This window comes from Pristiophorus japonicus, chromosome 6, assembly GCF_044704955.1.
Source record: "Pristiophorus japonicus isolate sPriJap1 chromosome 6, sPriJap1.hap1, whole genome shotgun sequence".
Lineage (NCBI taxonomy): Eukaryota > Metazoa > Chordata > Chondrichthyes > Pristiophoridae > Pristiophorus > Pristiophorus japonicus.
Genome location: NC_091982.1, coordinates 46,368,432 through 46,381,548, shown reverse-complemented (window position 1 = coordinate 46,381,548; position 13,117 = coordinate 46,368,432). Strand labels below are relative to the sequence as shown.

At 43.0% G+C, this 13,117-nt stretch overlaps 1 protein-coding gene across 1 annotated transcript in view; it reads left to right on the top strand.

The window, feature by feature from the left end:
- The window catches only part of steep1 (STING1 ER exit protein 1), a 63,757-nt gene extending 53,577 nt beyond the window's left edge, over positions 1–10,180 (top strand). Inside the window, exons 6-7 of the mRNA XM_070882043.1 lie at positions 7,802–7,894; positions 9,028–10,180. Coding sequence (XP_070738144.1) covers positions 7,802–7,894; positions 9,028–9,090 — 156 coding nt within the window. The 3' untranslated portion in view covers positions 9,091–10,180. The remainder of the gene's footprint in view (positions 1–7,801; positions 7,895–9,027) is intronic.
- The last annotated feature ends 2,937 nt before the right edge of the window (positions 10,181–13,117 follow it).

Below are 13,117 nucleotides of genomic sequence, written 5' to 3'. Positions count from 1 at the left end.
TTGCCTTTGTTTACTCGGCCTTCCACTATTGCTTTTTACCTTTCTACAGTCTGTTTCTGACTCCATATTACTTCGCCCTGTCTCGCTGCATAGGTTCCCATCCCCCTGCCATATTAGTTTAAACACTCCCGAACTGCATTAGCAAATGTTACCCCTAGGACATCAGTTCCAGTCCTGCCCAAGTGCAAACTGTCCCTTTTGTACAGGTCTCACTTTCCCCAGAACTGGTTCCAATGTCCCAGGAATTTGAATCCCTCCCTCTTGCACCACTGCTCAAGCTACATATTTATTCTAACTATCCTGCTCCCTCTACTCTGATTAGCATGTGGCACTGGTAGCAATCCAGAGATTACTACCTTTGAGGTCCTACTTTTTAATTTAACTCCTAGCTCCCTAAATTCAGCGTGCAGGACCTCTTCCCGCTTCTTACCTATATCGTTGGTACCTACATGTACCACGACAACTGGCTGTTCACACTCTCTCTCTCTCTCTCTCTCCAGAATGCTCTGCAGCCGCTCTGAGACATCCTTGACCCTTGCACCAGGGAGGCAACATACCATCCTGGAGTCTCGATTGCGGCCGCAGAAACTCCTATCTATTCCCCTTACAATAGAGTCCCCTATCACTATAGCTCTCCCACTCTTTTCCCGCCCTTCTGTGCAGCAGAGCCACCCATGGTGCCATGAACCTGGCTGCTGGTGCCTTCCCCTGGTAAGTCATCTCCCCCAACAGTATCCAAAACGGTATATCTGTTTTGGAGGGAGATGACCGTAGGGGACTCCTGCACTACCTTCCTGCCCTTGCCTTGTCTCTCGGTCACCCATTCACTATCTGTCCTAACCCTTGCCTGCGGTGTGACCAACTCACTAAATGTGCTATCCCATTATCTTACTGAGTACCACCTCCATTGTGATTGTGTTAAGTTCCTCCCCCCCCCCCCCCCCCCCCCCCCCCCCCCCACCATAGCACCTTGACTGTCCACTTGGAATATTGTTTATGTCCTCTACCATAAAGACTGATATAAAATATTTGTTCAGAGTTTCTGCCATCTCCATGTTCCTCATTTACTAATTCCCTGGTCTCGTCCTCTAAGGGACCAACATTTACTTTAGTCACTCTATTCCTTTTTATATATCTATGCATAAAACCAGCCTGGTTCTCAACCGCAGAGATTGCCCTTAATTGGTGATGAGTCACCACCTGCCCCAGGCTGGTGCCTTTTTCCTCCCTTTTGTCCAGTCAAAGCTTGTATTAAATCAAATTAATCAATTTTTAGCTAGTGGCCTCTTTCTGTGCCTTCTTGAAAAGTGTGTAACTGTACACTACAGTAGGCCAGATCAGGTAAGGATGGCAGATTTCCTTCCCTAAAGGACAATCGTGGACCAGTTGGGTTTTTACGACAATCCAGTAGTTTCATAACTGATGCTAGCTTTTTTAATTCCAGATTTATGTAATTAACTAAATTTAAATTGCTCGGTTGCCGTGGTGGGATTTGAACTCTCATCTCTGGATTATTACTCCAGGCCTCTGGATTACTAGTCCTGTAACATAACTACTATGAAATCATTTCCACTTATCTAGTTTCCCTTTAAATGCATGTATACTATTCACCTCAACTATCCCTGTGGTAGCGAGTTTCACATTCTCACCACTCTCTGGGTGAAAAAGATTTTTCTGAATTCCCTATTTGATTTATTGATTATCTTATATTGATGATCTCTAGTTTTGCTCTTCCCCGCAAGTGAAAACAGTATCAACTCTACCTAACTGTGTTGACTCTATCAAAATCTTTCATAATTTTAAAAGGACTTTAGTAGACAAATCTCCAGCATCTGATGGTTTCCATCCCAAGTATTAAAAGAAATTGGTAAGGAGATTGCAGTTGCATTTTTCAAAATGCTCTAGATTCAGGAATTAGAAACATAGAAATTTACAGCGCAGAAGGAGGCCATTTCGGCCCATCGTGTCCGTGCCGGCCAACAAAAAGCCGCACGGCCCTTGGTCAGCAGTCCTGAAGGTTACATATAAACCTATGAACAATGACGGAAAGGTAAAGAGCACCCAGCTCAACCAGTCCGCCCCACACAACTGCGACACCCCTTACACTGAAACATTCTACACTCCACTGCAGGTTACGGCACTTTAAGTGCCCATCCAACCATCTTTTAAATGTGGTGAGGGTTTCTGCATCCACCACTTTTCCAGGCAGTGAGTTCCAGATCCCCACAACCCTCTGCGTAAAGAACCCCCCCCCCCTCAAATCCCCTCTGACCCTTCCACCAACCACCTTAAAACTATGCCCCCCTCGTAATAGACCTTCCACCAATGGAAATAGGCCCTTAATATTTTGTACATCTCAATGAGGTCTCCTCTCAACCTCCTCTGTTCCAATGAGAACAAAGCTAGCCTATCTAATCTGTCCTCATAACTAAGATTCTCCATTCCAGGCAGCATCCTAGTAAATCTCCTCTGCATCCTCTCTAGTGCAATCACGTCCTTCCTATAATATGGCGACCAGAACTGCACGCAGTATTCCAGCCGTGGCCTAACCAGATTATTATACAATTTAAGCATAACATCCCTGCTCTTTGGATTGTGCCTTTTGGATTGGAAAGTTGCAGGTGTCACTCCATTATTTAAGAAGTGAAGGAGGGAGAAACCAGGAAACTACAGACCTGTCAGTTTAACATCAGTTGTGGAGAAGTTACTGGAATTTATTATCAGACACAGAGTGACTGAACACTTGGACAAGTATGTGCTGACCATAGAGTCAGCAAGGATTTGTGAAGGATAGGTCATGTTTGACTAATCTAGTTGAATTTTTTGAGCAGGTCATTAGCATGGTAGCTATGTTGGAGGATGGATTCTTATTTATAATTTACTCGTCAATGTTTCTTGTACTTGAAAATCATGTGTCACAGATTTATTCAACAGTACTAAAAATACATTTAAAAAACAATACTTACAACTGAACCAGTTGGTATGTTTGAGGGACTCCCATCGTGTTACAGTTCTGAACTCAGTATCTTGAGCCTTTACGAATCCAAATATTCATTACAACCAAACTGTTTTTATACATTTCACTTGCTTCCTCTGAAGTCCTCACACATCTACAGTACATCATTAATAAAATACAACTCAATATAAGGAGAATTTAATTGACTTATCTCTTTCTTTAGTTTTCCTTACTTAACAAGACTTTTTTTCCGTTGAGCTAACCAGTATAACTCCCTTCCTTTGTTATCTTACTGACAGCTTCACTCTTCCATATTATTGCTATTCTACCAAGTTAAACCTTTAATTATAATCTGTCACTGTTTCTGTGTCATTCATACCAATGCAAAAGGATTATGGGCCCAAAATTCACCACCATTTAGCTCCATTTTTTGAAGCGGTGTTTTTTGGAGCTAACTTAATTTTGCAAGTTTCACCAATGGTATAACGTCGTCCTTAACAGATAACAGACTTTTTTTTTTAAGTATCATTTTTCTGACATCACTCGGTCAAACCCACCCATAATTAAATTTTTGCACGTTTCGCCAATAAGGATATTTTTAAGGACAGCACTAAGGACCACTTTTTAAAACCTTACCGTACCAAATCGGAGTCTGATCGAAATCGGCGTTAACGGGGGCCTAGGATTGATTTGTTGTGTTGACCTGTATTTATTATGTTCCTATTGAATGTAGTGATGCAATATTATCTTTGAATTACTTCATTATAAAAGAAAGTTATTTTATTTTTAGGACTTAATATTTACTGTGATAAAACATTCGGCGGGCCATTTGGCCAGCGATAGGGGCGGCTGCAGCAGGCCATTTGGCCAGGAATAGGGGCGGTGCGGTGGGCCATTTGCGAGCCGTCTGCTCGGATGGGAAGTTTAGCATCAAAACACTTCCAGGGAAGGTAAAGCATGGGTTAGCTACAGAGTAAAGCTCCCTTTACACAATTACATAAAAGCAGCCCTCAGCCCACATTTCCTTCCGCCCATGCCTGGGAACCGGAGCGAGACAGCTCCTTCCTTCCCATTGTGCCTTGCGTTACCCTGGAAACTTAAATGCTTGGGCATACCCGCAGAACGGGCCTCACTTTTTTGGTGGAAAAATTAGCTCCACCCTGAAAACCAGAGGTGTTTCTGCGCTGCGGCAAAATGAAAACTAATTTTGGCGAAACTTCGGACTCTTTTGGGGGGCATTATTTCTGACTCAAAAAACGGCCGTTAATCTGAAATAAAGCCAAAAACTGGCAATATGGAATTTTGGGCCCAATGTATACCCAAATGTTTTCCTTTGCCAAACTAACTTTTTCCATGCTGCTTTCAAATGATTCAATGGCAGTCTTTCATTAAGCCTTTTATTACTTCATCCTGAAACTGACCATTGCTGCAGGGTCAGCCCTGGCCCAATGGTGCAGTGGTACTTTAAATTGATCTAAACTTCCCTGCTTAATAGGCAAAGGCTAAATGTTAACATTGTTACAATATAACAAGACATCAGTAGTAGTATAACATTAGTAGACTTCAGGACCATCTGATTAATCCTTTACTTAATGATACTTAATTGTACGGAGCTTTGGTCAGACTCTATCTGGAATTCGGTTTTGGGCACTGAAATTCAGGAAAGATAAATTGGCCTTGGAGGGGGTAGAGCACATAGTCAGCAGAGGAATACTGAGGCTTAAAGGGTTAAATTATGAGGTTGCATAAACTTGGTTTGTATTCCCTTGAGCTTAGAAGGTTGTGGGGTGAACTAATTGAGATGTTTAAAATTATAGAGGTTCGATAGGGTAGATATAGGGAAACTCTTTACAAATATGGGAATACAAAACAAAATGGGGAATGATCTAATCGGAGCTCTGCCATTTAAGAGTGAAATCGAGAAACACTTTCGTGCAAATCTTAAACTCTTCCCCCTCTTCTCACCTCTTTCTCTAACCCCCCCCCCCCCACCTGCCGGATGCTGGGTCAGTTGAAATTTGCAGGACTGAGATTGAGATTTTTGTTGAATAAGTGTATCCCGGGATATGGAGCAACAGTGGGTTGAGGTGCAGATCAGTCATAATCTAATTGAATAGCGAAACAGTTTTGAGGGGCGTAACGTGTTCCTATGTTAGACGCTGTAAGTAACTCTGTTATGGGTTTTGAAGACTGTCATGATTAGGACAGGGAAAATGGAGTACGAGAAGAAGCTTGCAGGGAACATTAAGGCGGATTGCAAAAGTTTCTATAGGTATGTAAAGAGAAAAAGGTTGGTGAAGACAAACGTAGGTCCCCTGCAGTCAGAATCAGGGGAAGTCATAACGGGGAACAAAGAAATGGCGGATCAATTGAACAAGTACTTTGGTTCGGTATTCACTAAGGAGGATACAAACAACCTTCCGGATATAAAAGGGGTCAGAGGGTCTAGTAAGGAAGAGGAACTGAGGGAAATCTTTATTAGTCGGGAAATTGTGTTGGGGAAATTGATGGGATTGAAGGCCGATAAATCCCCAGGGCCTGATGGACTGCATCCTAGAGTACTTAAGGAGGTGGCCTTGGAAATAGCGGATGCATTGACAGTCATTTTCCAACATTCCATTGACTCTGGATCAGTTCCTATGGAGTGGAGGGTAGCCAATGTAACCCCACTTTTTAAAAAAGGAGGGAGAGAGAAAACAGGGAATTATAGACCGGTCAGCCTGACCTCAGTAGTGGGTAAAGTGATGGAATCAATTATTAAGGATGTCATAGCAGTGCATCTGGAAAATGGTGACATGATAGGTCCAAGTCAGCATGGATTTGTGAAAGGGAAATCATGCTTGACAAATCTTCTGGAATTTTTTGAGGATGTTTCCAGTAAAGTGGACAAGGGAGAACCAGTTGATGTGGTATATTTGGACTTTCAGAAGGCTTTCGACAAGGTCCCACACAAGAGATTAATGTGCAAAGTTAAAGCACATGGGATTGGGGGTAGTGTGCTGACGTGGATTGAGAACTGGTTGTCAGACAGGAAGCAAAGAGTAGGAGTAAACGGGTACTTTTCAGAATGGCAGGCAGTGACTAGTGGAGTGCCGCAAGGTTCTGTGCTGGGGCCCCAGCTGTTTACATTGTACATTAATGATTTAGACGAGGGGATTAAATGCAGTATCTCCAAATTTGCGGATGATACTAAGTTGGGTGGCAGTGTGAGCTGCGAGGAGGATGCTATTAGGCTGCAGAGTGACTTGGATAGGTTAGGTGAGTGGGCAAATGCATGGCAGATGAAGTATAATGTGGATAAATGTGAGGTTATCCACTTTGGTGGTAAAAACAGAGACAGACTATTATCTGAATGGTGACAGATTAGGAAAAGGGAAGGTGCAACGAGACCTGGGTGTCATGGTACATCAGTCATTGAAGGTTGGCATGCAGGTACAGCAGGCGGTTAAGAAAGCAAATGGCATGTTGGCCTTCATAGCGAGGGGATTTGAATACAGGGGCAGGGAGGTGTTGCTACAGTTGTACAGGGCCTTGGTGAGGCCACACCTGGAGTATTGTGTACAGTTTTGGTCTCCTAACTTGAGGAAGGACATTCTTGCTATTGAGGGAGTGCAGCGAAGTTCACCAGACTGATTCCCGGGATGGCGGGACTGACCTATCAAGAAAGATTGGATCAATTGGGATTGTATTCACTGGAGTTCAGAAGAATGAGAGGGGACCTCATAGAAACGTTTAAAATTCTGACGGGTTTAGACAGGTTAGATGCAGAAAGAATGTTCCCAATGTTGGGGAAGTCCAGAACCAGGGGTCACAGTCTGAGGATAAGGGGTAAGCCATTTAGGACCGAGATGAGGAGAAACTTCTTCACCCAGAGAGTGGTGAACCTGTGGAATTCTCTACCACAGAAAGTAGTTGAGGCCAATTCACTAAATATATTCAAAAGGGAGTTAGATGAAGTCCTTACTACTCGGGGGATCAAGGGTTATGGCGAGAAAGCAGGAAGGGGGTACTGAAGTTTCATGTTCAGCCATGAACTCATTGAATGGCAGTGCAGGCTAGAAGGGCTGAATGGCCTGCTCCTGCACCTATTTTCTATGTTTCTATGTAACTCTATCTCTTAAACTCTTAACTCATCGCCCGCATCTGTGTCTCACTTAATCCCGCTCGCCCATCAATCCCAGCCCTCGTTGAACTCTAAAGGCCTCCATCTCCCAACACATTATTAAAAATCTTCATTTACAAATCTTTCAAAGCGTCACCTCACTCCACCTTTTCTTCACTCTGCACCAGCTCGTGCCTTCTGCTCTTCCAACTCTGACCTCGTGAATTCCTGGTCCACCATGATAACCATTAGCCATCAAAGCCATACATTTAAAAAGAAAGTTATCTCCTTAAAACCCTTTGCCTTGCCTTCAAATGCTACCTCAAAACCTCATCTTCCCTAATTCTATAGCCCGCCAGCTGTTTCTCCTCTTTGAATTGTATTGAACCATTTATTATATTAAAGGCACTAAGTAATTGTAAGTAAGTTATTGCCATCACTCTTGTTCAGAAAATACTCTAAGCTAAAATCCCAGCCTTTCTTGAATTAAAACTGGAATATTCTAGCTGTTCTGGATAAGCACTATTTTGCATATATAATGTTCAGACAATCATGCAATGGGACAGTGGCGGAGGTCGAGGGGAGGGGGTGCAAGACCCTCGGCACCACCCCCACCCCCAAATCATTTGAGGTTAGCCCACACTAGTTTGGAGGACCACCTCCATTTTGCTCCCAGGAACTTCTGTCACTCGTCTAAAAATTGTTACTCAATGTTGCTAATTCATGTTTTGTATATTCGACAGAGGGAGATTGCTGATTCCTATGCACAGAACGCCAAAGTGATTGAGAAGCAGCTGGAACGAAAAGGCATGAGCAAGAAGAGGTTGCAGGAACTGGTATGTGAATTAGCATTTTTGCCATCATTTGCATCAAGTGTGAAAGATCCATTAGTCCAAGTTCAGGATACAGTTGGAACCTGCAGAAAATCTCAGGTTCCACAAATAAATTAAAATGTTCGTGCAGTGTAATGTCTTCTTTTTTTAAAAGGACACAACTTTCATTTCCACAGCTCACGGATGTCTTAGTGGCAGAAGCCTGCTAGTGCAGCATTGCAATATCCAGTAATCCAGCTAGGATTTTGCTGCTGGGCCAGATGTCTGAATTGGTCCATGCGCCAGTGGTATTACACAAATATGAATGTGACCTTTATTAGCTCAGTCTTGACAGCTGGTACTCAAGCTTGCTCCTCCTTGCCCTCGCTGAAATCAACAAATAGCCGAAGGATGTTTGGTGTTGAGGTTGAGTGCACACCCATTGCATACTCAGATCATGCTATTGTAGGATTTTATTCCTAGATCTCATTCCAGAAAACAAAACGTATAGCATATAAACTAGACTTTTTTGTTATTGAGCAACAAGTTTAGCACATCAAAAATAAGCTGGCCCCTTCAATCTGTAGCATTCATAGCCACAAATTATTGTAAATACACAGTACTAATGTAATTGCAAGAAATAGAATCAATAGGAGTAAAACTCACTGCTTTAATTCTCATCTATGCTTCCAATTAACTTGGGGTATTGTTTTCAACGGAGAGGTAGGTTTAAGTTTCCTGTGTTTTCAAAATTCTCATCCTTGTTTAAAAATCCATCCATGGCCTCGCCCCCTCCCTATCTCTGTAATCTCTTTCAGCCTCGCAACCCCACGAGATGTCTGCACTCCTCTAATTCTTCCCTCTTGAGCATCCCTGATTATAACTACTCAAACATCGGTGGTCGTGGCTTCAGCTGCTTGGGCCCTAAGCTCTGGAACTCTCTCCTTAAACATCTTTGTGCCTCTACCTCTCTTTCCTCCTTTTAAGAAGCTCCTTAAAACCTTTAACCAAGCTTTTGATCATCTGCCATAATTTCTTCTTTTGTGGCTCGATGTCAAATTTATCTGTTTGTCTTATAAAACTGCTGTGAAGCACCTTGGGAAGTTTTACTACATTAAGGCGCTTTATAAATAAAAGCTGTTTTCCTTTCTCTACAGGCGGAGTTGGAGGCGAAGAAAGCTAAGATGAAAGGTACCCTGATCGACAATCAGTTCAAATGAGCACTTTCATAGACTGCTGCTGGATTCCTCTCAATTCCTACTGCCCAACCAAACAACAGCAATGGGATTCTGACCTTTAATGGACCAGCTGTCAACTTAAGCAGGGTCATTTGTATCTTCCTCCATGTAGTCAGACTGAAGAATTTATATGCTTTAGAAGTATTGATTTTCAGATTAAGGTTGCTTTGTGTTTGAAAATGGGGACTTTCTTGCATTTTGATATTTGCACAACTAGAGTGATCTAAAACACATCTGTTGTATAATAGATATATTAGATAAATGTGTTTGTGCATCTGCTATTTTTTATAAATTATTTTCTTTTAACAATCCCTTAAGCAGCTGTATGCTCCTGTATCCTTAAAACCTTTAGCCTCAAATGGTCTGCTTTCTCGTGGTCTACTGCCCATGATCAAATTGCTGGAGGGTATGTTATAACAAATGACTTTGTGGAGAAGCAGGTATGTCCGCGCTCTCTCAACCTATGAAAGCATAGTAGAGATGGTGTGATCCCCATTGTGTGCTACACTGTCTCTGGGCTGGGGGGGGAAAGAGGTGAAAATCACACACGAGCCCTATTTCTCATTTGGCATCCTCTGTGTCCCCCCCCCCCCCCTGTTGAAAAGTGTGCACGTATGATCATTAGGGTTCTCTGATGCTCCTTGAGTTTGAACACGCAGGCCTAGAAATTCGCCTCTGGCGGTGGCGCAGAACAGGCGGTATCGGATCTGCCACCCGTTATACACAGCGCCTGATATTCCATTCCATTGACATCCCTGCAATTGCGTGGAAAATAAAATATATTTTGCCTTAAGTCAAATAAATTGTTCTAAAGCAATGGGAGCATTTATAAAAGGAGGGTAGAAAATTGACATTTGCAACCAGCTGTTTTGTTGAGGTAAAAAAGAACACTTTTTGGGAAGCTGGATGGGAGCTGTATTCATGTCTGAGAGAGTGTCCATACAGTGCACTCCAAATGTTGCCAGTTTCAGTCAGTTCATTTGTGTTTTTTAAAAAAAAAAACACTTTCTCCGGTGTTTTGCATTCTTAAGCGGAGCATTCTAACCATTTTACAATAAATCACTTCAATAAATGAGCCTGGTTTATTTTTGTTGCGACTGCTGTTGGTTTTGTGGAGAAATCCCGTAAAGGATGACTAATAAATGCTTTCAGTTGACTGCTGTACAACCCTCTTCTCAATCTTCCTCGCTGCCATGCTCCACCTCACAGTTGACAAGCTCTCTGCTGGAGTGGAACTAAACTACAGAACCAGTGGGAAGCTGTTCAACCTTTGCCATCTCCAGGCCAGGTCCAAGATCACTCCAACCTCTATCGTCGGGCTACAGTACGCGGGCAACGCCTGCACACACATAGAGGCTGAACTCCAGGACATAGTCGACGTATTTACCAAGGCATATGAAAGCATGGGCCTTACGCTAAACATCAGCAAGACAAAGGTCCTTCACCAGCCTGTCCTCGCTGCACAGCACTGCCTCCCCAAACATCAAGATCCACGGCACGGCCCTGGACACCGTGGACCACTTCCCATATCTCGGGAACCTCCTATCAACAAAAGCAGGCATCGACGACGAGATCCAACACCGCCTCCAGTGCACCAGTAATGCCTTCAGCCGCCTGAGGAAAAGTGTGTTTGAAGACCAGGCCCTCAAAACTGTCACCAAGCTCATGGTCTACAGGACCATAGTAATACCTGCCCTCCTGTATGGCTCAGATGTGGACCATGTACAGTAGACACTTCAAGTCACTGGAGAAATACCACCAACGATGTCTCTGTAAGATCCTACAAATCCCCTGGGAGGACAGACGCACCAACATTAGTGTTCTTGTCCAGGCCAACATTCCTAGCATTGAAGCACTGACCACACTTGATCAGCTCTGCTGGGCAAGCCACATAGTTTGCATGCCAGACACGAGACTCCCAAAGCAAGCGCTCTACTCTGAACTCGTCCACGGCAAATGAGCCAAAGGTGGGCAGAGGAAACATTTACAAGGACACCCTCAAAACCTCCTTGATAAGGTACAACATCCCCACTGACACCTGGGAGTCCCTGGCCAAAGACCGCCCTAAGTGGAGAAAGTGCATCCGGGAGGGCGCTGAGCTGCTCAAGTATCGTTGCCGAGAGCATGCAGAAATCAAGCGCAGGCAGCGGATGGAGCATGCGGCAAACCAGGCTCCCCGCCCACCCTTTCCTTCAACCACTGTCTGCCCCTCCTGTGACAGAGACTGTGGTTCTTGTATTGGACTGTACAGCCACCTAAGAACTCATGCTAAGAGTGGAAGCAAGTCTTCCTCGATTCCGAGGGACTGCCTATGATGATGGGTGGGGAAATAACAAGTGTAAAAACTTGCTGAAAAAAGGTAACGGGTGTGAATTACAATGGTTGCTACTTTTTGGTTAGTTTGTTGGTAGAAATCTTTAGCACCAGATTGCAGCTCAGATGATGTGGGTTTAGCATTGAAAAAATGAATCTCTGCGAAAGGTTTGAAAGACTCGGCATTTTAAATTTAGTACGCCTGTAATGGTAAATGATTCAGAAGTAAGCACAGCATAAAGTGGGTGAAAGTAAATCAATACCAAGAAAATTAATTGAGCATATTAGAGTACTGCAGTATTGGAATCCAGAAAAGATTTACAAGGATGATACCACAACTGCAAAGTTATACCTTTTTGGGAAAAGATGAACAAGCTGGGTTTCTTTTCTCTTGGAATGAGAAGGGTGACCTAATAAAGGTCTTTAAAATTATGAAAGGTTTTGATAGAGTAGACAGAGAGAGAGTATTTCCACTTGTGAGGAAGAGCAAAACTAGAGACCATCAATATAAGATAGTCACCAAGAAATCAAACAGGATATTCAGAAGAAACTTCTTTACCCAGAGAGTGGTGTGAATGTAGAACTCGCCACCACAGGGAGTAGTTGAGACAAATAGTATAGATGCATTTTAGGGGAAGCTAGATAAGCACATGAGGGAGAAGGGAATTAAAGATTATGCTGACCGAGTTAGATGAGAAAGGATGGAAGGAGGCTTGAGTGGAGCATAAACGCCAGCATAGACTAATTTGCTGAATGGTCTGTTTCTGCTGTGTATTCTATGTAGTATGTGCTGGAAGGGTGAATTAAGTTGATGGGATTTGGTAATGTCCAAAATCATGATTTAGTGGTTTACAGGTAATTTGACTCATTAGCTTACATTCTGGATTGGGGGATCTATTACTTCACCCATCTTTTAACCTAGCCCTGCTAAAAAGCTTGTTTATCTTTGAGTTTTCAGATCTGACAGTTACATCTGGAAAGTTAACTTGTCTTTTCACTTTATGGATGTAGACTGACCTGTATATTTCCAGCATTTTTTTCAGTAAATCTGGAGCGCCTTGTGCAGACAAAACTCACAAGATGGTTACAACCTGCAATACTTCTCTAGCCAGCTCTTTATATTACCAAGATTGCATCCTTTTGAAAGGAGGGATAGACAAATGCAGATGTAAGCAGGCACCTTTGACTAAGATTGCAAGCTAAGAAATAGAGGATAGAGGTTAAAGTGAAGACTAAAATGAGATTGGAAATCAGAACTGACTGCCCAAACTTCTCCCTCGTTTTCCATTTGAACTTGGAGATCAAGTTCCTATCATTCTGGTTCGTGAGTGGTACAGTGGGTTAGAACATTGGCCTTCTACCTCTTCAATTTCCTCTGTGAGCAATTCAGATCTTGCAGAAAATTAAGTTGATCAGTCTGTCCAATTTGTAAGGTCAAGTGTGCAGTGTAAAGCCGTGAACAATTCAATGTAAATTTGTAGTCAGGCTAGCTGCTGTGTAAATTGGGAAGCTTAGTACAGTAGGGTATGTTGTACCGAGGCACCTTATTGAATCAGAATAAAGGAGTGTTGGTTATGACCTGAGAGTGTTTGATTGTAGGACCAAACATGGGAGATATGTTCCATTCTCCAATACTGCTGCATCCTCACTTCAACAGAAAAATTCACTTAAACAATTCTGTACATTTTGACAAAGC